This window comes from Sminthopsis crassicaudata, chromosome 3 (genome assembly GCF_048593235.1).
Source record: "Sminthopsis crassicaudata isolate SCR6 chromosome 3, ASM4859323v1, whole genome shotgun sequence".
NCBI classification, from domain to species: domain Eukaryota; kingdom Metazoa; phylum Chordata; class Mammalia; order Dasyuromorphia; family Dasyuridae; genus Sminthopsis; species Sminthopsis crassicaudata.
The window spans coordinates 329,361,368-329,387,927 of NC_133619.1; the positions used below are offsets into that span (position 1 = coordinate 329,361,368).

Below are 26,560 nucleotides of genomic sequence, written 5' to 3' on the forward strand. Positions count from 1 at the left end.
ACTGATTCAAATCCCAACTGCTTTCCATTTACACAAATGTGACTTTGAGTAAATACCATCTCTGGCTTTTCAGTCTCTGAAAAATCTATAAAATTAGGAGATTAAACCTTTAATATCCCTGCCAGCTTTAAACTCAAAGTGATTCTATAATTACAACTCTTCTAATTATACAGCAGGCATAATAATCACATGAATTGGAACCTCAAATTCCTAAAAGCCCACTTGGGAGAAGAATCTTGTTGCAGGTATGTCACAATTCTTTAGAGTGACATTACTATTAAAAATGATAATGGTTGGGAGCGAAGATTAAATTACACACATCACATTCCAGTCAAACATTTCAGACTTCTACAGTGGCACAGTGGCAACAAAGATATCGTCAAATATCAGAAAAATATAAAGAAAGTTCAGATGATTCAGTAAATCTCATTATTTTGGAATCCATTAATTCAGAATTTGTGATTCTTCAAATTGGACTCCCATGAAGTCTACCTCTACATTATTTTTTTAAAAAGTGCTGGCAACAAAAGGTTATGCATATTCTTTGATCCAGGAGTGTCACTATTGGGTCTGTATCCCAGAGAGATCATAAAAAAGGGAAAAGGACCTATATGTGCAAAATGTTAACAGCTCTTTTTATAGTGGCAAAGAATTGAGTGGATGTCCATCCTTTGGGGAACAGCTGAATAAATTATGGTGTGAAAATGTGATGGAATATTTTTGTTCTATAAGAAATAATAAGCAGGCTGATTTCAGAAAAGCTTGGAAAGACTTTTGCGAACTGATGATGAGTGAAATGAGCAGAACCATGAGATCATTGTACACAATAACAAGATTATGTAATGATCAACTATGGTAGACTTAGCTCTTCTCAACAATACAGCAATACAGATCCAAGACAATTCCAACAGACTTGGGATGGAAAATGCCATCTGCATTCAGAGAGAGAACTATGGAGATTAAATGAAGATCAATGCATACTATTTTCATCTTTTTTGTTGTTTGCTTTTTCTTTCTCACTTTTTCCTTTTGTTCTGATTTTTCTTTCACAATATGATAAATATGAAAATATGTATAAAATGATTCTACATATATAATCTATATCAGATTGCTTACTGCCTTGGGGAGGGGGGAGGGAAAGAAGAAAAGGAGAAAAAAATTTGGAACTCGGAATCTTACAAAAATGAATGCTGAAAACTGTCTTTACAATATAATTAGAAAAATAAAAAAATTAAGTGTTGGCAAGCAAATTAATGAAATCAATTATATCATATTTTTATGCACTTCAGGTGAAGTGTTTTTTAGGAATTCTGCTACTATTATTAATTGTATTCACTTGTATTTACTATCACCTAATTAACAGTTAATGTATTGTGCAATAAACAGTGTTTTACAACAGTCTAAAATTTTAACATCACTAATAAAGACTGACATAAATCACAATTAATTTGAATGAGAGAACTTATACTTAATTCTACTCCACTTAATAACTCAACTTAATTCAACAAATATTTGTTAAGTGCTTACTTACAAAAAAACAGTGCTAAGCTACAAAGATGAAAACAGTCCCTACCTCCGAAAACATAAGCTTAAGATCTTATGAGAGCAAGTGATTCAGGTATAATAATTATTTGTGTAGAAATTAGAAAATGACTAATCACACAGGCAAAATCACAAAATAACAAAAGAAGCAATCACTTCTAGCTTGGGATTGGGAAAAGACTACTTAGAAAAGGCACCAGAGATGACATATGAGTCAGGTATTAATGGCAGAGAAGTTCAAGAGGAGATTGGAGTGGAGTTTGTTTCATAAATTAAAACAACAACAACAACAAAAAAAAAAAAAAAAAAAAAACCAGTATTGCAAAGGTACAAAAGCAAGGAAAGATGAGCTAGAATAAAGCTGTGTCAATTTAATAAAATTATATATGCTTTACTTTTCTACTGTGCATATAATTTGTAACCTATAATTTTTTTTTACAGAGTAAAATAATTCTTGTTCACCTACCGTGCAGTGTTTTCACATACTTGCCTTTTTAATTGCTACCCTTTGCACTATGAAGAAAGTGCTTTTGAGCCAAATAGCAAAAGATAATCTTATGTCTCCTTGACAACTCTTACTGATATCACCAATCTATCTTCCCCAGGCCAGATCTAAAAGTTCTTAATTTACAACTCTCTTAAGTTTTTATGTATTTTATAATAGTATTTGTAAATGCATCACTTTCCCCATTAAATTTCATCTTGTAAGACATTTAGGATTTCCCCTACTGTCTAGCATAGTGCATTGTACAAAATAGGGTCTTAAAAAATAACTGTTGAACTAAACAACAACAACAAAAATTATTCTTCTACTACATCCTGGTCTTATCACCTTGCTGATTTTGTCAATAGAAGAAATAAGCAAAGTGTGAAAAACCTGAGAAGTAAATACTGGGAACAGGAACCATTCCATAGTGACTTTTCCTTTCCACTACCAAACAATGGGAACAAAATTGCTTATTTTCATAGAGAGCTCACCTAACAAATCCATCTTGTCTTCCTCTATTAAGCGATTGACCAGACCATTGGCTCTCTCGATTGTACAGACAGCAATATCCAAAGCAGAAAAACGGACTGCTGGGGAGCAGCTGCCCATGTAGCCTTCCACCAGCAATCCTACTTCCTGAAACAGGTTCTAAAAATAAAAAAACAAAAAATTCCTGACTTGAATTGTAATTTACAAGATAAATTAAATAGTCAAGCACTCATAAATGTAGAGATATTAAAACTCTGAAGATCACTTACCACTCATATCCATCTTATAAACCTGAGCCTATTTGGTTCAACTCAGAATTATGTGCTAAAATGTAGAAATTCTAGAACATAGTACATATTTGGCTTTAAGACATTATACTCTTCAGGATTCATGATTTCATCAAAGTTTTCAATTTTTAATTATGGCACCATCATCCTTCCAAACAGTTTAGCAAACTTGGGGTAATCTTCAATTCATTCCATTCCCTCATTCCTCATATACAATCATCAAGCCTTGCCATTTCCACCTCTAAGACACAGATTGCTAGTTGCTCTAGCTAGAAACAGTCATCCCCCAGTAGCCAACCCTCTGGTAAGGAGCCCACTCCTAATATAGCTAAGTTAGTCCTCAGAGACCAGACCTGAACCACACCCCATGTCTTTTCAGCTTGCTAAGTCATAGCAGGGTAGAAATACTATTTATTGGCAAAGTCTCTAAAATACAGAATTATCTCTACTAGAAAATAAGACATCAAAGTAAGCAATGAAGAAATGTACAAAACAAATAAAAAAATTTTCAAGTACTATTTTAATGACAACGATCAAAGTAATTAATTGATATGCATATATGCAAATATGCATAGCCATCTGCAAAAATAAAAAATACAGGAAAACCACCTTAGACTATAGCATTAAATCCCCAAACAAAGTAAAATCATGCCTATAGTTTCATTATAATGCTAAAAGAAAATAATTTGACCATAGAATTTAAACTCTCATTGTCATAAACTAATTCTGATAAATTTTTATGGAGTGTCCCAAATGTTTTAGTGCAGTTTTGGCCTATTATATAAAATGAAATCTTTCCATTGTAACAGACTTTGAAGTTAACCTTTAATCCAAGGTGTTCATAACAAGGATGTTTTCATCATTTTCTTAACTTTGGACCTGCCACATATTTGAGAGAATTCTGTTAAAGCTAACAGCATTTAAGCCCAGACTTGTTGATTATTTTACTCTGAAATATCTATGAAAAAGTATTATGGTCTATGAAGCATGACTTAAAGCTTGAAGACTATCGTCTGGGATCAGAATTATTCTCTCTCTCTCTCTCTCTCTCTCTCTCTCACACACACACACACACACACACACACACACACACACACACACACACACACACACACACATTCTTTCCCTCTTCCCCTTCCTACTCTGCCTTGCCCCATCTCTGGCTAATATATGAGCAGTGAAATCCTGTTTGAGATGATGAATGGTGTAAATAATATTAACAACAACAACAAAATTGTTTCTTTGTCTTAAATATAAACTATGTCCTGTTAATTAGCAACAGTAAAATTGGTTGATTTATGCATGAACCCCATCCTGCTAACTGGAGCCAAATACAATTCAGTTAAATAAGGATTTGTTAAGTGTCTAATATATAATGAGCACTGAGCAAGGTACTTAAGGACTAAAAGATTCAAACAAAACAATTCCTGCCTTTACAAGCTTACATTCTGCTGAAGGTATTAGAAATTAATATATACACAGATAAGTAAATATAAAATATAAACCAAAAAGATATAAATTCCTACAAATCTGAGGCATCAAATGCTCAATGAGTTTTCCATCTTCCTTTCCAAGATTATACTACCATTTTTATAACTCCTTAACTTACAAAAGAAAGAGGTATCCATTATTTTCCTGCTGCCTACAAATATTCCCAGGCCTCCCAATCCATTAAAAAATTTTACCTGACTATATCATTCCTTCAAATTATAATTACATATCTTTCTTGACTTTCAAAGCTAAATTTATAGAAAAAGTTGTCTATAACCAATGGTTCTACTTCTACACCCTCCATTTTTTTCACACCTTAAAATCTGTCTTCCAACCCCACCAACTTTTCCAAGGTTACAAAAGTCTCTTAATTGTTAAATCCATGGATATTTCTCAGTCTTTATCCTACTTGACCTCTCTGCAGTTTCTGACACTGTTGTATCCCTCCACTTTTTCTGAATATTCTTTTTTTCTAGTTCTCCTTCCTGTCTCTCATTCTTCAGTGAAATATTCATGTCTCAGCCTTGAACCTTGTTTATTCTACAAAGTTCTGTCTGGGCTTAAATCCTTTTCAAGTGATTTAATCAGCTCCCATCAGTTCAATTATAGTTCTACATAAATGATTCCCAAATAAATGACCCTGGCCTCTAGTACCATATCACCAAACTCTCTACCTAGGTAATTCATGAACATTCAAAACAAAAGTCATTCTTTTACTATCTAAACGTGACCCTTCTCCAAGCTTCCCTATTTCAAATTACGGCACCATCATCCTTCCAGTCATTCAGTGTAGCAAACTTGGGCTCATCTTCACTTCATTCCATTCTCTCATCCCTCACATACAATCACCGAGTTTTGCCAATCCTGCCTCAAGAACACCTCTCACATCCGCTGCCTTTTCTTCCCTATCCTAGGGTAAGCACCACTGTGGAGCAACCTACATAATCTTCCTAAACCCAGGTTTAACCATGACACTTCACAGCTCAAAATCTTTCAGTGAATCCCTATTACCTCTGAGATAAAAAATTAATTCCCATGACTATCATTTAAACCCTTTGCAATCTAGCTCTCACCTACTTTTGCTATCTTATATCATACTACTTCTTTTAGCAAATGCTACATTCCAGCCAAAGTAGACTATAATAGTTATCTCTGAAATTCAATATTTGATCTCTCACATCTGTACCTAAGTAGTCATTCTTATACCTGAAATCATTTCCATTCACCTCCTCAAAGTATCTTTACTTTTCTTCAAGATTTAACTCTGGTAACTAGGGAAAGTCTTTTCTGATCTCTAAGTTATCACTACTCTGTCCCTCAAATTATTATATTATATTGTATATTATACATATGAATAATATATGTACATGATATAGCTCTTCCCCAAAAAAATGTAAAGACAACTTGAAGGCAGGTACTGTTACATATTTATCTGTTATCCCCAGCATTTATTACTAGTACCCAGCAAATAGTAAGCATTTAATAAGTACTTGTTGAACTGAACTTATATCATTCTTTTCAAATTTCCTTCTTTAAAAATGACATTCTGAAGACACAATGTTATTATCACAAAAAAAAAACTGTTTCTGGAACTCACTTTAAAAAAGATTTAGAGCACAATTTTCAACAGTGGACTTTTCATTCATTTCAGTCAGAATATAAGTAATCTTAAGGAGATGGTTATTTTAAACTTACCTGAAGGTAATATTTTTTCTCTTTAGCCACCGAAACAAAGGGCAGAATGAATAGAGCTTTCTTTCGCATTTCCAAAACCCTCTTCAGAATAAGTAATTCAGCAACAAGAGTCTTTCCAGCACTGGTAGGGGCTAAAAGGACATGATTATTTTAAAAGTCATCACAAAGTAAATAGCGTTTAACACTATTTTATTATACTTATTTTAAGCATATCTTTGATAGTTCTTTAGATTAAAGCTAGAGTCAATAAATTTAAGACAATAATTTGAAATAATATGCTGGAATACTCTTAATGATGAACTAAGAATCTGAAGCCACATGTACTTACAGACTAAATAAAAAAAATATCAAAAGTATACTCGGGGGAAGGGGCAGCTAGATGGCATAGTAGATAGAGCACTAGTTCTGAAATCAGGAAAATTGGAGCTCAAATCTAGTCTCAGATACTTAACACTTACTAGATGTGTAGTAACTCTGGGCAAGTTAGCCCAAATGCTTTGCCAAAAAAAAAAAAAAAAAAAAAAAAAAAAAAAAAAAAAGGCTTATTATGAGCTTGGTATCTGATTAAAACACATTTTAAGACTTTGAAATACTTTATGTATTGTAAATTAATTCATTCATCTTCAGGCCACCACAGTGAAATAAATAAATTCCAATTCCAAAAAATTAAAGCTGTTATCAAATAGCATCCTATAACTACATAACAATTCATTATAAGATAATTATATTTGATCTGAACGTGTTTATTTGATTAAAAAAAACATTCCACCTATAATTATTTAGCATACTATTTTACATATCCATAATGTCTTTAAAATAAATTAGATAATAGTTAATAGAAATCTGAATACCTGAATAGACTAAATTTCTTCCTTCCAGGACCTGTCCAAGCAAGAGACATTCTGCTTGCCATTCAAACATCTGAACCACACCAAAACTTTGATATTTTTCTAGAACTGCTTTGGGAAGCCCCCAGCTTGCCAAGAGCAATTTGTCTATTTGGTTATCAGGAACTACCACTGGCTTGAAAGGTCCTTTTAGGGAAAAAACAAACAAACAAACAGTGATGACTGGTGGAATAGAAATTTCATTTTAAGATTGTTAAAACTCAAAGGAGTCATCTACTACAGAGAGTTTGTGACCGGCTCAAGTTCATACTTCTCCTCAATGCCACACCTGAACTACAGCACTAGTCTCTTGTCTAGTATGCTCTGATTATTTGTATTGTGGATAAGGACAAGAAATTTCTAAGAAATCATAAAAGAAGACAGCGTTATGCAATTGAAAGAGAAAGAAATTTAGAACCAATTTAGAACTTTAGAGCCCTGAGCTTACTACCTTGATATTGAGCAAGTCAGTTTTCTCATCTTTAAATGAGAATCTTTAAAAAGTGGTTAGATTAGATAACTGCTAAGTTCCCTTATAATTCTGGCATGTTACTGTCACACATTTAGAACAAATGAGGCCTTAGAGATCAATTTTATTATATTTATTATTTTTTATATATTTATTATTATATTTATATTCATCATCCAGTATTTAACTACTTTTACATATTGACTTTCAAAGCTAAATTCACAGAAAAAGTTGTCTATATTCAATGGTTCTACTTCTACATCCTCCATTTCTTCCCCACCTTAAAATCTGTCTTCTAATCCCACCAACTTTTCCAAGATTACAAAAGTCTCTTAACTGCTAAATCCATGGACCATATTTGTGGTTGTTAATTTTATGTTTATGCTTTATATATGTATATATATCTATATGTGTGTGTGTATATATATATATATATATTATAGACATATATGATTCATATATACTTATTCATCCTTCCTCATTATACAAACTCATAGAGAACGAGGATTGTTTCTATTTTGATCTGTAATCCCAGAACCAACAGAGTGCCTGAAACAGCTTGAGTAAATTTTATAAAAAGAAAGGTTGAAGAACTAGAATGTTTAGTCTGAATGCTTAGATTTAATTGGTAGATATAAGCTGACCCTGAGGAATGAACATATTGACCAGCAAATGGACTTGTTTCTTCTAGCCATGGAGTTAGCACTGGGAACCATAGATGTAAATTATAAAGAGGCAAATTTCAGCTTACTGCCAGGAAAAGCTGATAAACAATTAGAAACTATCCCAAAGTAACATGAGCTGCTCTGCTACTAGTTATAGTCCTTCAGGCAGAGTCTGGATGGCCACTCAAAGATTATGTCTACAGTGGGGATTCCTTTTGAGAATGGCTTGGACCTGATGGAAGGAGCCTCAGTCCATTCCAGCTTTTGGACCTTGGAAACGTTAGGATCTGAGAAACAAAAGGCACAACAGAATTAACTGGCAGGCAGATAAATAACAACAGTTCTGTCATCAGAGTGAGTTACTTAACTTCTCAGTTTCCTAATGTGTAAAACAGGGATGATAATAGTATCTAGCTCACAAGATTGTTTTGAGAATCCATTGAGATAACGAATGAAGGGTGCTTTGCAAACCTCAAAACATTATATAAATACCTGCTATTAATAACTGGTCACCCAGAGAGGAATTGCCAGAGCCAAGATGCAAACCCAGGGCCTCTCCTCCAAATGGAGTACATTTTCCTCTGTGCCCAACTCCTGAGCTTATTTTTCCCCATCCATAAAAAGAGGGCTGGGAATTTTTCAGTAGACTATGAATTTTTAACATTTCTACTTCTCACAATAATGTTTTTAGATGCATCAAATGAAAATGTGTACATTATATATAACAATGAATATAGTGACAAGTTTAGGAAGCTTGAAAGGATAAAAAGTGAATGTTGCACAATTATAAGGAATAAGCTTTGTCTTAAGAAAGAGATAAGAAAAAATACCCCTCCATTTTTTTTTGCAAAGGTGAGAGGTTTAAGAATGTGGAACACCACATATATTTTCAGCCTACACATCAGCTTTGCTTCCTCTCCCCTTCTTTTTTTTTTTCCTCTTTAAAAATATTGTTGGTTATATGAAATTACTCTGTTGAAAGGAGTTGAGAAGCGGATAGGGAAGAAATTTGGGCGATGTAAAAACAAAAGGCAAATAAAAAAATTTTAAATTTTTCAGAACACAAGAACATGCAATAATGAAGAGATATAAGAAAACATTTCAACTCTTCCCCTTTGCAGAGGTAGAAGGTTCTGGAGTGTGGAATGCTGCATATATTTTTATTTTTTCTATGTATGATCAGTTTTGCTAATGTTTTCTTTAAAAAACTATCTCATATAGTTCTTTTTGTGTAGAAAAGAACTGAAAATTGAAGGGATGTCCATTACTTGGGGAATGGCTGAAGAAGCTATAATGTATTGAATGTGATAGAATACAGTACTATATTATAGGAAATGATGTAAGAGATAGTTTCAGAAAACCCTGATAAGAATTATATGATCTGATGCAAAATGAAGTGAGAACCAAGAAAACAATTTACAAAACAACAGCAATATTGTAAAACAATAATAATAATAATAACCAACTTTGAAAGACTTAGAAACTATGATTAAGACAATCATTCACCAAAATTCCAAAGAACTCACAATTTAAAATGCTAGGAACCCCTGAAAGAACGGATAGACTCAAAGTGTGAACTGAAGGATATTTTTTCTGCTACCCCCATCATAGCTAATACATTAAAAAATACACACAAAAGAAAATATGGCATCATATTTGTAATGGTTTTGAATTTCTTGTCTTCCCAATGGCTGAGGAAGAGAATCTAGAACTGAAAATTAAATTAAATATTTTTTTAAATTTTAGCATATGTATATAGTGGATTACTTGTTATCTGGGGGCAGGGGAAGGGAGGGAGAAAAATCTGGAACACAAGACTTTGCAAGAGTGAATGTTTAAAATTATCTTTGCATGTATTTTGAAATGAAAAACCTATTATTTTTAAAATAAATAAAAATGTAGTTATTTGGCTCTGGGAGGTAAGGCGCTGTTAAGGATACTGGAAGAAAATTTTACAGTATAAAAAGAAATGTAGGTTTAAAAATAAAATGTATAGAATTACAAAGGAAATCAATTACACTGAATATTAACCTCATTAGGTTAACAAGTGCTTAGTAAATTCCAAGCATTGTGATAATCCTTTGAGGAGGTAAGAGAAAAGCAACCAAGGAAAGGAGTGGGGGGGGGAAGGGGGAGAGAGGACGAGGGACAGAAGGAGGGAAGTTTTTAAAAATTGGATGGGAAAAGGGGGAGAGGGAGAGAAAGGGGGAAACGGAGAAGGAAGAGAGGAAGATTGAAAGGAGAGGGGAGTTACACAGAAGAATACTGAGGAAGAGGGGGAGGAGAAAGGACAGGGGGAAATTAAGAGGGAAGGATCGGGAGCGTCAGAAAAGACTTTCCCTGGGTGCAATTGACATCCCCGGAGGCGGCGATTCCGAGAGAAAGTGAATGACAGCGGCGGGGGTGGCCGCACACTTCCAGGCTGGCCTCTTGGTCCCGGCTGTCCCCGATCCCACTCCCGCTGCCGCACCTGGCGAGCTGAGGCTGCTCCTGCGAAGGCTACTCGCCAGCTCCGGGGGCGGGCTCAGCACCGGTCCCACGGGCTCCCGCGGGCTCGCCCCAACACCTTCGCTGCTTCTGTCTCTTCTCTTGCCGCTGCCGCTGCTACCGCGTCCCAAGAAAGAATCCGAGCCGGGCGACGACGAGCGCCGCCGCTTCACGTTCCGCCTGGTGAGTTTCATCGTCCCAGCTGCTCGTCAGCTCCGTGCCGGCTGCTGCAGGAGAAGCCGGCGGCTCCCGGGTCCCGGCGCTGCAGCCGTCGCCATTTTCCCGCCGGCGGTTTCAAATCCAGGCCTCCCACCCAGCCCCGGAACCATAGAGTTCGGCGTATGGAGTCACCTCAGAGACCATAGAGAAGGCGCTCTTTTTTATTAGGGAGAGGCCGAGAGGAGACGGCTAGAGCGACCTTTGAGGTTGGGTCGGTTTCCTAGGTGTTCTTTAGAGGGGGGTTCCCCAGCTCTCGGGCTTCACTTCACTTCCTTGCCGTGACGTGAGTGCAAGGTTGGATTGGAAACGTGGAAGTTCAAATGTTCCTTCAAGACATCTGCTAACCCCGGGCAAGTCTTCACTGCCTGCCTCAGTTTCCTGTTCTGTCCTGATTTATTGTAAAAATAAAATATTTTTAGAACATTTTGCAAACTTTAAAACGGTAATTAAGAGGCAGCTTATGATCTATATTGCAAATAGCCGCGAGGTGACTTGTCCAGACCAGCTCTGCCGCCATGAGCTCTGTGCAACTCCATCGCGTGAACCTCTCGAGCTTCTCGGTGTCTCATCCGGGACTAAGCGCCTACTACGTGCCAAGAGCTGTGGGTAGTGTCCTTACAACAAGTGCTCTGCCCTTTGTGGGCGGTGAGTTTCATTATCAAGAAATAGACACAAAAGGAGGCAAAAGATTGCACCTTTCTTTAAGAAGCTTATTTACATCCCTCAATGGGAGATTAGGGGCAATCAAAGTGGGAAATATACAAGTTAGAGAAAAAAAGTTAAAGGAGGGAAGGCTTTGGAAGCGCTTGGGAAAGGCGAAGGTGAGGTTTTTAGTGGAGACTTAAAAGAAGCCCGGAGGTCCGTGGCTGGGGCCGAGTGCTCCAGGCTTGGGGCTCCGGCGAGGGAAAATGCCCGAGCAGGCAGCAACCACTGTGCAGTCCGGCTCCTTCCCGCTCAACCCACTTCTCCTAAAGGCCGAGTCCCTCCCATCCCGCTTTCCTCCACGGACTCTAGTTTGCCTTTAAAAGCTAATTTTAAAAAGAAAGAAAGGAAGTTAGAGTTTTAAGCTACTTGCCTCAGGGCTGTTTTAAAATTTGTCTGTTTCAGAATTGCCCTAAGAAATAAATCTCAAATCCCAGCTAGTCCCTCCCTCCAATCTCGCTCCCTATTTCCCCTTAGGAAATACAGAAAAGTTAAATGAATAACTGTAATTCTCAGTAACAAAGGATTTATCAATTGAGCTAATAAGATTTAAAGGAGCCGCAGGCGAAGGAAATTGCGGGATGTTTAACAAATCGAGAAGATTTTCCTTTCTCTTCTCAGTGTACTTAATTGAGATTTGGACCTCTAGATCTGAAGTCAGATTATCCGAAATCTAATCTTGATCCTGCTTGGTCCTGTAAAATCTTTTGAGTATTCCAAAAGGTATCAAGCTTTTTCCCATTTGTCAGGGCTTAGTAGATCCTCCATAAATGCATATTAACAGACTGACTTCTGCCGCTTAGGGCTACTTATTTGAAGAAGCAAGAGTGAGGGAAAGAAAAGCTGGCTAGTGTTGTCTAAGACAGATATCGAATGGATTTGTGATCTCATTTTTTGTTTGTTTGCAATTGCCCCATTTGGTGAGCTTCCTTAATGTCGGCCAACTGCTATGGTTTTGCAGGTGCCAGTTCCTGAGCCCATACTGTAACAGCTGGAGTACCAGGCCTGGAATCAGTCAGACTCATCTTCCGAGTTCAAATCTGCCCTCGGACACACTAACTGTATGACTCTGGGCAAGTCACTTAACCCCATTTACCTCAAGGTTCCTCATGTATAAAATGAGCTAGAGAAGGAAATAGCAAACCACTCCAATATCTTTGTCCAAAAAACCTCCAAACGGAGTCACAAGGAATTAGACACTGTAGATGCCCAAGAGATTGACACATGTCTTTAAGTGAATCTGCATTTGATAAATGTAAATTGAATGAATTAAGAGGAAATAGAGTTGTATAAGAAAAGCAATTTAATAAATTGCAATAGGAAATGTTTCCTTCTAGTAGTAACACAGTCTATTCTATTCACAAAGATCTACATGCCAAAAATGAGTACAATCCAGAATCTAGGGGAGAGTTCAATAAATGTCACACACTAAAATTGGATGCTGACAGAAATGTGGATAATGTTAGTCATCTAATGAAAAAACTGGCCATGGGAGAAAAAATGTTGGAAAAGCTGGTGCTATTAAAATTGGTTTATCTACTGAAATCCCATCAAAAAGACACTAATGAAAACATAATGTAAAAGCAACTTGTGTCCTGGACATAACATTTATTATGAACACAAAACAGAGAGGTAATGGTCTACTAGACTATTAAATAGAATTTCTTAAGAATGTCAGCTCTATCCAAGGGAGAGATATGTATTCCAGTCACTCTAGTGAACAGGATTTATACTCTATGAAGCTCAGATGAAATACTCCCAAATAGGCCTCCATTCCCCCCTCACAAACTCTGCTGATTGTTTTTGTTTGTTTGTTTGTTTGTTTTTGGTGGTCAATCTTGAAATTATTCATTTAAAAATCCCTTTATAAGAACTTAAGCTGGAGAAAAACTTATTTTACAGCTCATAATGGTTAACTCATGTTGGTATGTAGCACTGGGTAAAATGCCAAACCAAGCTAAACTTCAAGCTTAGCAATGCACATAATGCTGAACTCAAACTGACTACTAATTTGTGCCTGCTCACTGCTGAAAGAAATTGGTGACAGTATATTAGACATTTTGTAACTGATTCAAGGAAAGGAGGAGAGTTGCGTGAATTAGTTGTGACATACATTTCTCTTTCACAGGTCCACATACCTCTGGACTTCACACTGGATACAAGGTTTTCACCTACACAAATGTGAATTTTGACCACTATGTTAATAATGCATCAACTCTTTAAAAGCATAATAGGTGTTTGGAGCCAAAGGATTTATGGTAATAAAAATGATCATTTTTACACTTTTTTTTTTTGTCTTTGTAACTCCACCATTTCAACACAGTGTCTAACACATAAACACAAGTGAATAAATGATTGCTTGCATTAAAATGTACAAAATTCTTTCCTGCAATAAAGAGTCTGTCACCTTCAGGTTAAAATAGGTGAAAGAACATTTCCTATTGAAAATCCATCCTATTCTTCCCCTGCAACAAATAAGCTGTTGACTTCAAATTAAAACAGGTGGGATAATTTCGGTTAAAAAGCCATCCCATTCGTGCCATACCCTCTTCCAAAAAATGTGTCAAAAATCTGCTGCAGTGATTATGATCTGATAAATGAGTGACCTCCCCATGTACCAACTAGATGTCTAGATGACACCAGTCAGTCATTAACAGGAAGACTTACTATATGCTGGACACCATGCTAAACCCAGGAATACAAAAAAACAAAAAAGAAACAAGACTTCAAGGAGCTTACAATCTAATGGCAGGAGACAATCTGCAATAAAATATACAAATAATAAATATAGCTAGATAGATAGATGGATGGAGAGATAAGATAAATCAATCAATCAATCGAAATTGGAGATAATCAATAAAGGAAAGGTGATCAGGAAAAGCTTCTTATTAAAGATGAGATTTGGGACTTCAGGGAAGCCAGGAAATAGAGATGAGGAACTCATGGGTCACATAGCTAGTCAGCAACGGCTGTGGAAGAAGTATGATAAACCTACAAATTGCTAATGATCAAATTGCTTGTAGGCAAGACAACCAGTGCCGGATCTGGAACCATGGATCTTCCTTTCAGAGCTCTGTGAACAACTGAAGATGATGATTAGGGAAGTGACACAGTGATCATACTATCTCAGATAAAGAAGATGACATTTTCTTCTTTAAAACTGTTCTCTATCACCCTTCCTTCCAGCTTCTCCAGATTAGCCCCAGCCCCCAAAGCCCAGGGTCTTTCTACTGAAAAGACTTGTTCCCAACAGGCCATTGACACTTAGGATAAAGAAAACTGAAGAAATAACAGGGTGGAAATACATTTAGGGAGAAAAAAAAAAGTTGTGATGAGAAGTAGTCTTTTATTTCTGTAAAGAATATTTTATAATTCTATTCATAAAAGTCTTGAATGAGTCTCAGTAAATTAATTCCCAGATTTTTATGCATTTTTACTTTTTGTGTTGTTACTGCTTTATGTAAATGCTGGTGATTTTTTGGTGGATTTATTTTGTTTGAGAAAATTTAAGAATTTACTGAAGCTATTAATTGTCTCCATTAGTTTCTTCAGGGACTCTCTCTAGTCTTTCAAAGTAAATATCATATCATTTGCAAATGGCAATAGTTTCATCTTTGCCAATGTTTATGCCTTTAATTTCTTTCTCTTATCTTGTTATCACTAACATGTCTAGATTTATACGATATTAGAGATGATCTCATCCTCATCTTGATTGAGAAAGCTTCTATTGTTTTTTCCACTGTAAATAATGCACTTTTGCTTGCATCTTTATGATTTGAAATGACTTTATATATTCTATATATGATCTAACATCACAAAATATATATTTGACACTTTTTTCCTTTGATAAATATTCTGTTCTTGGTTTATAATCATTGTTACAAGGTTATTTTTGGAATTTTCTTTCATTTAATGGAAACATCTCCATTGATGATGGATAGATAAATTATATGTGTGTGATATATCCCAGACTTCTTGTGTTAAAATTCAGAATTAAACTAGAAATAGAATTAGGATACCACCATAAAACAATTATTTATTGGTTTTGATTCAATTTATTTGCTTTAAAAAAAAAAAAACCAATTAAAGGTCTTTTAAGGTCCTTTCTGGACACAAACCTTTGATCCTATGACCACGTCACCACTCAGATGAAAAGTCCCCATTTATCTATTACCTCAAGGTAAATTACAAAATCAATTTGACTTTTAAAGCTCCCCAATCTGTTTTCTCCCCTTAACATTTAATACTTTCCTTTGTTTGCTTAACATCTGACCTTGGAGAGCTGCTCTTCTAAATGTTGGCAATTAACTCATCCTTAAATGTACTCAATATCCCTTCTCCTGCCTCCAGGCCTTTGCTTAGGCCACCCCTTCTAACTAGACGATGCACTTCCAGTTCATCTCATAATCCTTGGCTTTCTCAGGTAGGTTTTAGGTGTGAAGTATTTCCTTAACAACCTGGTGGCTAGAGCTCTCCTCCCTTCTCAGATCATCCTCTATCCACTTAGATCTTTTCTTTCCAGTACAATGTAAACTCCTTGAGACCAGTTGATAATTCCTGTTTGCCTTGGTATACTCGCACCAAGCATAGCGCCTTTGTGGAGTCTACAAAATTCCTAAAGCTCCCATATTATGTATGACTATCATTCAAAGCATGTCCCCTACTCTTAGCAAAGCAGCTTCTTTTTAAATTTTAAAAAGAAACATATAAATTAATGTAACCATAGTTAGCCCCACTGGTTACACGCTGTAGGCAAAGTTTTATAAAGATAATTTGAAGTGGCCCTAAAGCGCCGTCTGAGCTCGTACAGTTTCGGTACCTTAGATAAACCTCTCCTTCCTTACACATAATTGCTCCTTTCTAACAACTATTAAGAACAAAAACCTCATGGTTTTATCCACCAGTCAGCCAGCCTTAGCCAGAGCTCTCGCTGCCATTCTGACTCTCAATGAGGGGTTCATCTGAATCTGCCCTCGGGAGACACGGTCCAGCAGACTTAGTGGGGTGATCCTGTCCTCTTGATCATGGACAGCTCCTGGCAGGTAGCTCTCCACAGCCTTGCCAGCACCCTCCGAGACCTTGGGCATTGACACCTGTTGTACCAGAAATGTGTACGATGAATGCCTTCTGACTAGAGCCAAGTGATTCCTAGCACCAGCACTTTGTGTCAAGCTCAACACCTTGCACATAGTAGTAGTTTAAGAAATGTTTCTCCCAAGGAACTGGTTTGATTCAGAAGAAAAGTCAAAAGTAGAACCGTGTCAACTTACTGACAAGAGGTCAGGACCCGAGCTGGGACATGTTAGTTTGCTGCTGGGGTAAACAACAAAAAGTCAAAGCTGGCCAAAACTTCACAGGGTTGGCTATACTCCGTGACCCATGGATATTTTTATGTGTGAACACGGGCAGACAAGTACCTCCTTTAGCATCTTTTGAATGTCCTTCAGCAAGAGTTCTTGCCATTTTCCTCCACTGTTTTTCATGACAATGATAGAGAAACAGTGAATAGTGATCTCCCTGAGCCTTTTCATTTCTTCTCATAACTCATTTTAATATTATGTTGTAAGGGAAGGTTCAAAGAAAGTTAAGAAGACATATCCCCTGATTCAGAGTGGAGTGAACAGAACTGGGAGAATAAATTATACAGTTACAACAACATTGTAAAGACAAATCACTTTGATTAAGAACTCTAATCAACATAGCAACCAACCATCAATATGCTACCCATCATCTGACAGTGGGGTCATTGACTTAAGAGTTCATAATGAGTTGTGTGTGAGTGTGTATTTGGGGATATGACTAAGTTAAGAATTTGCAGGTGTAAATGTAGGAGCACATCACTGAAAAAATTAAAGGACAGTTGAAAAAGCATAGCTTGTTCTTTCAGCTTCAATATATGTCATAATTTTCAGTCTCTTCATCTTTTTGGTTACCCTGTTCTAGGAGGAATATACTTTGTCAATGTACCGTGTAAAATATAATGCTTAAAATAGCACACATTTTAACAGAGTGATGTGACTGGCACATTTAGTATGGAAAGACTACCATTTTCTTTGAGTTGGGACATTATGCATTTACTACAAGTTAAAGTAGTTGTAGAGTTTGTTTTGCTTCCACATCACATTACTGACTTACATTGAACTTGCGGTCAACTAGAACACCTAGGATTTTCCACATGAACCACTTTCTAGTCACATCTCTCCCATCCAATTCTTGTGTAAATGAATTTCTAAAAACCTACCCAATCAAGCTACAGCAAACAACTTTCCAATTCAGCTTGCCAGTTCAGCCTGCTGTTCCAGTCTGTTGAAATATTTTGAATCCCTGTTCTGTCATTAAATGTATTGCCAATTTTTTATATGTAAGAAATTGGGCTAAATGTGTAGCCCATACCCTGAGAATCTTTGTATACACGAGTTATACCACAAGGCCCTTCTCTTCTATCCCTCTACACTGTTCCTCTTGGTTACCTTATCATCTCATTGGCTTAGTTACCATTTCTATGCAGAAGACTCACAAATCTATACATCCACTCTGAGCTCCAGTACCACATCATAAACTACCTATTCATTATTTCAAACTGAATGGCCCATAAGTATATCAAATTGAATATGCCTAAAGAATAATTCATCATCTTTCTCCTAAGTCATTCCCCTGAACTGAATTTCCATGTTTCTCTCAAGGGCACCACCCTTCTTCCAGTCTCTAGCTTCAAAACTTCAGCTTACTTGGCTCTTTCCTCTACCTACGTAGTCCATCACTTGCCAAATCTTATTTCTTCTTCCATGGCATCTTTTGTCTCTGACTCCTCTCTACTCATATAGCCACTTAGTTCATGTCAATACTAGTCTGTACAATTTCAGTGACTTCAACTCTCAGTCCAATCCAATATCTCATTCCTATGGCTGCCAAAGTGACTTTCATTAAAGGCAGATCATGCTTACTCAGTAAACTTCAGCAGCTTCCTAATGCCTATAGAAGAAAATATAATGCCTCTGTGTCTTTTAAAATTCTTCAAAACTTAGCTCCAACCTAACTTTGCCAATTAAAATCCCACTTCCTACAGGAAACCTTTTGTATCTCCTCATTCCAGTGATTTCTTTTAATTATTTCCTATTTATCCTGTGTGTAGTTTGCTTTGTATATATTTGTTTAACTATTGTCTTCCCTCCTAAGAGTGTAAACTTTTTGAGGGCAAGTACTGCCTTTTATTTCTTTTTGTATCCTCAGAGCTAATTTAGCACAGTGTGTGACATATTGTAGGTATTTTAATAAGGATTTATTGCTTAACTCACTATACATTACTTTCTGTCCTGAACTCTGCAGTACAGCCAAATTAGTCTTTTCTCTGTACCTTACACACACAATTACTTCTACCATCTCTCTGACTTTGTACATTTCTCCTGCCTAGAATGCACTTCCTTCCTCCCCTATTTACTAGTGTCCTTCCTCTTTACTAGTTATATTATTCTGTGTAAACATGTGTGTTCAAATCCCTTGACAGAGAATGACTGTTATTCTAGGCAAGTGATTTAAAACTTCAGTGCCCCAGGATGCTTTCCCACTCTTAAGTGGGAAAGAAAAGTGGTGTTTTTTGCATTAGCAGAGGGAGTTGCTTCATCTGGGAGTTCTTTTATAGCAGTGAGATCACAAATCTAGTACCAAACCTAAAAAACATATTAAGATATTGTGCATATTGTCTTTCCTGATAGAATGTAAGCTCCTGGGGAATGGAGATTGTTTCATCCTTTGTTTCCCTAGGACCTACTGTTGAAGTTGGTATAAATAGAAATAAATGCTTGTTAACTTGGTGTTAGTCCTTTAGTAATCCACTGGCATTTATCTTGTCATTTGCCTTTTTTCCTAAAAAAAAAAAAAAAAAAAAAAAATTGCCCTAGTTCCAGTTAATTGATAATTCTGATAGTTGGGTTCTGGTTAATTGAGGCTCTACTGTTTAAAAAAATCATTTTATTTGCTCTCATTTTCCTTGGATTATCCGTTTCATTGCTTCAAATAAATTCAGATGAACAATAGATCATTGTTTTTCCTCTTTTTCACAGGTTTTCTTTCTGGGGCCCCGAGGAATATGGACCAGTTGCAGCGAGGTGGCAATAAATAGAATACTGGACCTGGAATCAGTTAGACCTGGATTCAAGTCTTGTTTCAAATGTTTACTAATTGTGTGATTCTGGGCAAGTCACTTAACCTCAGTTTCTTCAACTGCAAAATTCGGATTATAATAGCACCTACTACTTAGGAAAATTGTGAGAATAAAAGGAGATAATATGCTTAAAGAACTTTACTATCACCATCATTCTCATCCTCTTCCAGCCAGATTTTAGGAGTCATCTTATCTATTCTTTTCACACCTTCCCTTCTACCCCCACCATGAGGTTTTCCACCTCTGTACTATGGATTCTGCTAAAAACTGAGACTACACAATCCACAGTCACCAGAAGTAAAGATTGCAATCTCTGAAAGCATCATCCTAACAAAATAACTTTATATTTGTTCTTCTAAAACTGTCCTCTTGACCTTGGCTAACTACCTTCCAAATTCAAAGCAGATAGAGCAAGGAGCCATGGAGAAAGAGATCTTGGGAAAGGTGGGAGCTAGAAAAGGGAACACAGTAGATCACACAATCTCAGAAAGAATCCCAGAGATCATATTAGCTATCTTAGATCTGAACAAGAATCTCCTCTGTACCCACAAGTGATTATCCACCTTTTATCTCTGTCCAGTGAGGAGCATCCCTTTGCTTCTACTTGTTTTGATAACTCTGAATATTAGGAAGTATTTGTTTATATTGTCTAATGTTCCTTTTTTTATTGTTTTGTTTTGTTTTGTTTTATTTTCACTCATGAATAAAGCACTGGATTTATTGACCAGGAAGTCTAGCAGTGTGATAATGGACCTCTCCCTGCCTCAATTTGAGTGGAGATAGATAATAATAACAATTATTCTCATGTAGATGTTCTGGTGTTCTAAATATCTAATGAGATAATGTGTTTATGTGTAAGTATGTGTGTATAAAAGCACTTAGGAAATCTTAAAGCATTGTATTATTAGTGATGATGATGATGATGATGATGATGATGATGATGATGATGATGATGATAATCATGACTATGATGACTGATGTTTATCTTTAGGAGTCAAATAAAACAAGTTAGAACCCTCCTTCACTTGAAAACTCTTCAAATAGTTGAAAAGTTGCATTGTGAATTGAGTATAATATAGTCAAGAGTTAAGAAGATCCTCTGGATCAAGTCCTACTGCAGATACTTTTTACAAGTGATCCAGGGAAAGGCATTTAAATTTGAAGTCTCCATTTCCTCTTCTATGAAATAGGGATAAGTATGAGTTCAAGGTTTTTGTTAAGTATCAAATAACATATTTAATCTTAGAGTGTTATATAATACTGGCAAGGAAGTGGCAAACCACTTCAGTATCTTTGCCAAGAAAACCCCAAATGGGGTCACAAAGAGTTGACATGGCTGAAATGATTGAATAACCAAATATATAAATACTAACATAGGTGGTAATTATTATGTACTTTTCCCTCCTAATCCTCATCCTCCCCTCCAAAGTTTTCTCTCTTCCAATTTAAACGTTCTTAATTCCTTCAACTAATTTTCTTGTGGGATGGCCCCCTATAACTAATGTTCTTCCTAAAATGTGCTATCCAAAACTGAATATGATGCTTGATCTGTTCTGTGACCAAGACTGAGTACAACAAGTCTATTTACTTTCCAGTCCTGGACACTATACTGTGGGAATTGAGTGAACCAGACTGACTCCATCTTGTGACTCAATTCTGGAAGCTAGCTCAGTTTTCTTTCTATTCAATTATGGATCTAGTCCAACTTCTGACTTGTGAGAAAACTTTATTCAATTGTGGGAGTTGTGAAAAAACTTTATTGTTCGAGCCTAACTCTACATGGCTGGGAAGCAGGACCACCTTGTTGCTTAGAGACCCTTATTAACTAGGGACCTCAGTTATGCTGACTAGAAATCTAGTCAGATTCAAAGATCGATGCAAGGAGTTTTCTCACAATTGTACATCTCAAGTAACCCTTGAAAACTGGCCTTGTTCTATCAATCAGTTATTGTTTTCATGTTCCTTTGATTGAATGCAGATACTTGTGGGGAGTGGGATACCTTTTTTTCTGATTTCAGGGAATTGCACCGTTTGTTTCCCCTCTCTACTCTATACCACTTTCCTGCCCCCAACTTGGAAATCATTCCTTCAGTCACAAATCAGATTACCTAATGTTATATCTTGGTTAATTGTTTTCTTTTAATTAGGTCTTATTTGTTTTCAGTACATAAAAATCTATCTCATTCTGTATTCAGAATGGTCTGACTGGACTGAATCCTTTCTTATGCCTGTTTTGCAAATAAATCATGTAGCTCAAATTATTTCCTCAGGTATTATCTACAACAATAACTTTTCTCAGTATAACTGAATTATTGGATTTGTGTTCTTGGCTGCCATAGATTTTTTTTTCAGGTAAACTACTTTCTAGCTACATTTCCTCCATTTTGTACTTGGAAAATTGTAAATGAAATTTAATTTTATCCCTATTAAATTTCATCTTATTAAAATTCAGTCCAGTATTTAACCTTAAAACATTTTCTCTTGAATCCAACTCAGTCACAGACTGTGTTAAGTTTCTTCCAGCTTTGTGTGACATTCAAATTTTACAAGCATGCTATGCTTATCTTTATCCAAGACATTGTTTTGTGTGTAGATCTATGCCTTTATTGGCAAAGGAAAGTTGCAGTAAGGAAACCCTCTTAACCAAAAAACACCTCCAACTATTCTGCAGCTAATTTTATAGAATTATCTGAGACTCTGAGAGGACAAGGGACTTGCTAAAACATTGAGAAGAATGTTAAATAGCCATTTTAGGGCCCTACTCCTTCCCCCCACTTCTAGTATAACTCTTGGGGTTTATAGAAAGTATAAGTAGAGCATAGAAAGAAAATGAAGAGGACTGAATGATTTCTCCTATTCAAATTACTAACTATATTTACTTGGCTGTAAATGAGGACTTTGTAATAAACTCACCAACACAACCAGAAGAAAAAGAAACAAGTTAATTGAATAAAAATTGCAAATATAATATTTATAGAAGGATATTCTTTGTAGGCAGTAGAGGCCTCAAAGATGGAAGTGAGACAAGATCCTGCTCAAATCTGTTTTTTAAATTGTCTGCCACTTCTCCAAGAGCAAGGGTGGGTAGTTTTAGATCATCCAGGAAGGGGATGGGAGAAGGGAAGAGGCAAGAACTCCCAAAGGACTGGTAGTAAAGGGTAAAGGGTAACCCCCAGGGGTCTGTGGAAGATTAAAGAGTAGAAGTAATTTTCACAAAATCACTTGCTGTCTAACTTCAGTTACTGGGGACACAAGGGATGGAGATGGAGAAGGGGCTTAGGAGGTAGAGATGAGAAAAAGGTTTAGGGTCAATAGGAAGCTCATAAGCTTTCCCTTTTTACACAAAATGACTCCCATCTGACATATATTAGAGGTGTTTCAATTCTTCTCTGTAATAGTCATATCAGGGTACTTCTCAGAAGCCATGTTTGTTCTCTCTCTCTGCTCTCAAGTTTTTTTCATGATTAAAAATTTATCCTTCCCTCTGACAGGGATGTTTAGAAGAAAAAAGTTCTATGAAATTTTAGAACAAAGACCATCAAATGTTAGTTGCCTTTATTAGGTTTCAGAGAAGAAAAAAATGAGATTATAAATTAATTTGGAGGCACCTAATTTAGAGATAGAGAAGCTAGATGATACAGTGGATAGTGACTTCAGACACTTAACTTTGTGAACCTGGGCAAATCACTTAATCCTGTTTGCCTCAGTTTCTTCATCTGTAAAATGAACTGGAGAAGAAATGGCAAACTACTCCAAGATCTTGCCAAACCAACCTCAAATGGGATCACTATTGAAAACACTGAGCAACAATTTCATGATCCATGAAGAGGTAGGAAGGAAAAGCTGGAAATAATTTTAATGTAAAATCATGGAGACTCTTGTCCCTGCACTTCAAGATGGGAAATTCATGCTGGAGCCATTGATTGGAGAAATTGGTCCCTCATGGTTCTTGAATTCTAAAGACATCTAAAGCTATCACTCCAATGTTACTACTTTCTACCCTCAGGGATCAGGTAGCTTATAGAGATTCATATAGTAATAGGTAGAAGAAGAACTATGAGAACCCTAAGTCTAGTCCCAAACTCTAAATACATTTCCATATTTCTATTTCATGGCCATTCTAACTTTACAGAATAGCCGCAGGTGTGGAGAGCACTTTAAAATCCTTATCTTCCCTCTCCATAAAATAACATCCCTTTCAACATAACAATCTTCTTTGTCAACTTTGTCCTTAACTTAAATTATATGTCTGTAAAATGATGATAGTCATACTACTCACTTTACAGGGTTATTATGGGAGAATCATGAATTCTGTTCTTATCACACAGCAAGTGAAGGACAAAACAAGGAGCTGAACTCCAGTGTGTGGACCCTCAGCCCTTTGACTGAACTACATATAACTTCTGTTTTTGCAAGTGCTCACAGAGAAAAGGATAAACTAATCTCTTGTCTAATGAGAAAGATTTCTGCCTTCTCAGTTGCTGAGCCATTTCCCCTCCAGACAGTATGAGTGATGGAAATATATGGATGAAGCAACCCTCAGGTCTCTGTCCCCTACACCATCCTGATACTCATCCTTCTTGTTTAGGCAAATTCCTCTAAGATGAACCCATGGAAGACCACATATCAGACTTCTGTGTACAATCATATGTGAATGTAGAATCTGCTAAAGCTTGTTAAATATTAGAGAACAATACTATAATTTTAACCACAAGTCCCATGCCCCAGAATTTGGAACTTTTACCTGGAGAAAAACAGATTTTGCCACAATGAGCACAATATAGTTTCCTAAGGAGATTGTCAGCTGTCAGACTGCCTGTAGCACTACCTTCATGTTGGAAGGAGCATGCAAAGAAAAAGAAAGGAAGCTGTGGGCCTTGTGGAGCCTTTGTATCAGAGTGGATAAATGTCTGCACTTAATGCAGTATATCGGGTCTGGCTTTGGGGAGAATTTGCTGTGTGTGGGGCCAGAGCTGAATTAAGTGAAGAGCTGGATTTCTCTGTAGCATTACAGAGAAGAGAGATTTGGTTGGGGAAACTTCAGGTCTCAAAATCATCAACTGAATTCCCAATCCCTATTCTGTAAAGTTAGAATGGCCATGAAATAGAAATATGGAAATGTATTTAGAGTTTGGGACTAGACTCTAGGGTTCTCATAGTTCTTCTTCTACCTATTACTATATGAATCTATATAAGCTACCTGATCCCTGAGGGCAGAAGTAGTAACATTGGAGTGACAGCTTTAGATGTCTTTAGAATTTAAGAACCATGAGGGACCAACGTCTCCAATCAATGGCTCCAGTACTCATTTCCCTAAAGTCAGAAATGTATACCTCAATGTAACTGGATTTAAAGCTAGTGACAGAGAGCATGACCTCTCCAGCTGTGATAAGCACATATTGTGGCATTTGCCACAAGATAGACACCTTGTTGGCTGGAATATTCTTTGTTTTCTAGGCTGAAGGGCCTTCTCCAGATTTCTGCAAAAGAGGAGAAAGGAGAAACATCAATCAACTACCCCAGGAACAAACATCTAACACCAATGAATAATTCTTTGCTACAACTTTGTAAAGGAGACACTTTTTGATTGAACAGATTTGGGGATTCAGGAGGTGATTGGTGGATTCTTTCAATTTCTATTTTACTTTTTGGTTCTAAATTATCAGGACAGTTTTCCTTGATAAATTCTTTACAGGTAATGTCTCTCTATCTTTTTTACTTGATTTTCAATATCCCTTTTGAGTTGTTACATACACTGAGGCCAATTCTTATTTGTCTTGGAGGCTTTGGATGTAGGAGCTTTGACTTTATTATCTTCTGAGTGTGTGTTTTGATCTTCCTTGTCACTATAATAACTTCCTATGGTTAGAAACTTTTTCTATTGTCTGCTCATTTTCCTAGCTCATTACTCTGCTTTTAGCTCTTTGTTAAAGTAGGACTCTGTAAATAATCCATAACTTTAGCAAAGTAGCAGGATACAAAATAAATCCACATAAGTCATCAGCATTTTTATACATCATTAACAAAATCCAATAGCAAGAGATACAAACAGAAATTCCATTTAAAATAACTATTGATAGTATAAAATATTTGGGAATCTATCTTCCAATAGAAAGTCAGGAACTATATGAGCAAAACTACAAAACACTTTCCACACAAATAAAGTCAAATCTAAACAATTGGAAAAATATCAAATGCTCTTGAATAGGTCAAGCAAATATAATAAAGATGACAATATTACCTAAACTAATCAATTTATTTAGTGCTATACCAATCAAACTCTCAAGAAACTATTTTACTGACCTAGAAAAAATAACAACAAAATTCATCTGGAAGAACAAAAGGCCAAGAATTTCAAGGAAAGTAATGAAAAAAAAAATCAAATGAAGGTGGCCTAGCTGTGCCAGACCTAAAACTATATTATAAAGCAGCAACTGTCAAAATCATTTGATATTGGCTAAGAAATAGACTAGTTGATCAATGGAATAGGTTAAGTTCACAGGACAATAACTATAGCAATCTAGTGTTTGACAAACCCAAAGACCTCAGCTTTTGGGATAAGTTCGTTATTTGACAAAAATTGCTGGGAAAATTAGTATGGCAGAAACAAGGCACTGACCCATACTTAACACTGTACACCAAGATGAGATCAAAATGGGTTCATGATTTAGGCATAAAGAATGAGATTATAAATAAATTAGAAGAACATAGAATAGTTTACCTCTCAGACTTGTGGAGGAAGGAATTTGTGACCAAAGGAGAACTGGAGATCATTATTGATCACAAAATAAAAAATGTTGATTATATTAAATTAAAAAAAAAACACTTTTGTACAAATAAAACTAATGTGGACAGGATTAGAAGGGAAGCAATAAACTGGGATAACATTTTTCCAGCTAAAGGTTCTGATAAAGGCCTCATTTTCAAAATATATAGAGAATTGACTCTAATTTATAAGAAATCAACCCAGTCTCCAACT

General features: G+C 36.2%; 1 protein-coding gene across 1 annotated transcript in view; it reads right to left on the reverse strand.

Moving 5' to 3' along the window:
- Positions 1-10,693, reverse strand: part of POLQ (DNA polymerase theta) — a 103,832-nt gene extending 93,139 nt beyond the window's left edge. Inside the window, 4 exon segments of the mRNA XM_074301346.1 lie at positions 2,521-2,677; positions 5,992-6,122; positions 6,843-7,025; positions 10,483-10,693. Of these exon segments, the coding sequence (XP_074157447.1) occupies positions 2,521-2,677; positions 5,992-6,122; positions 6,843-7,025; positions 10,483-10,693 (682 nt within the window).
- Positions 10,694-26,560: the final 15,867 nt, after the last annotated feature.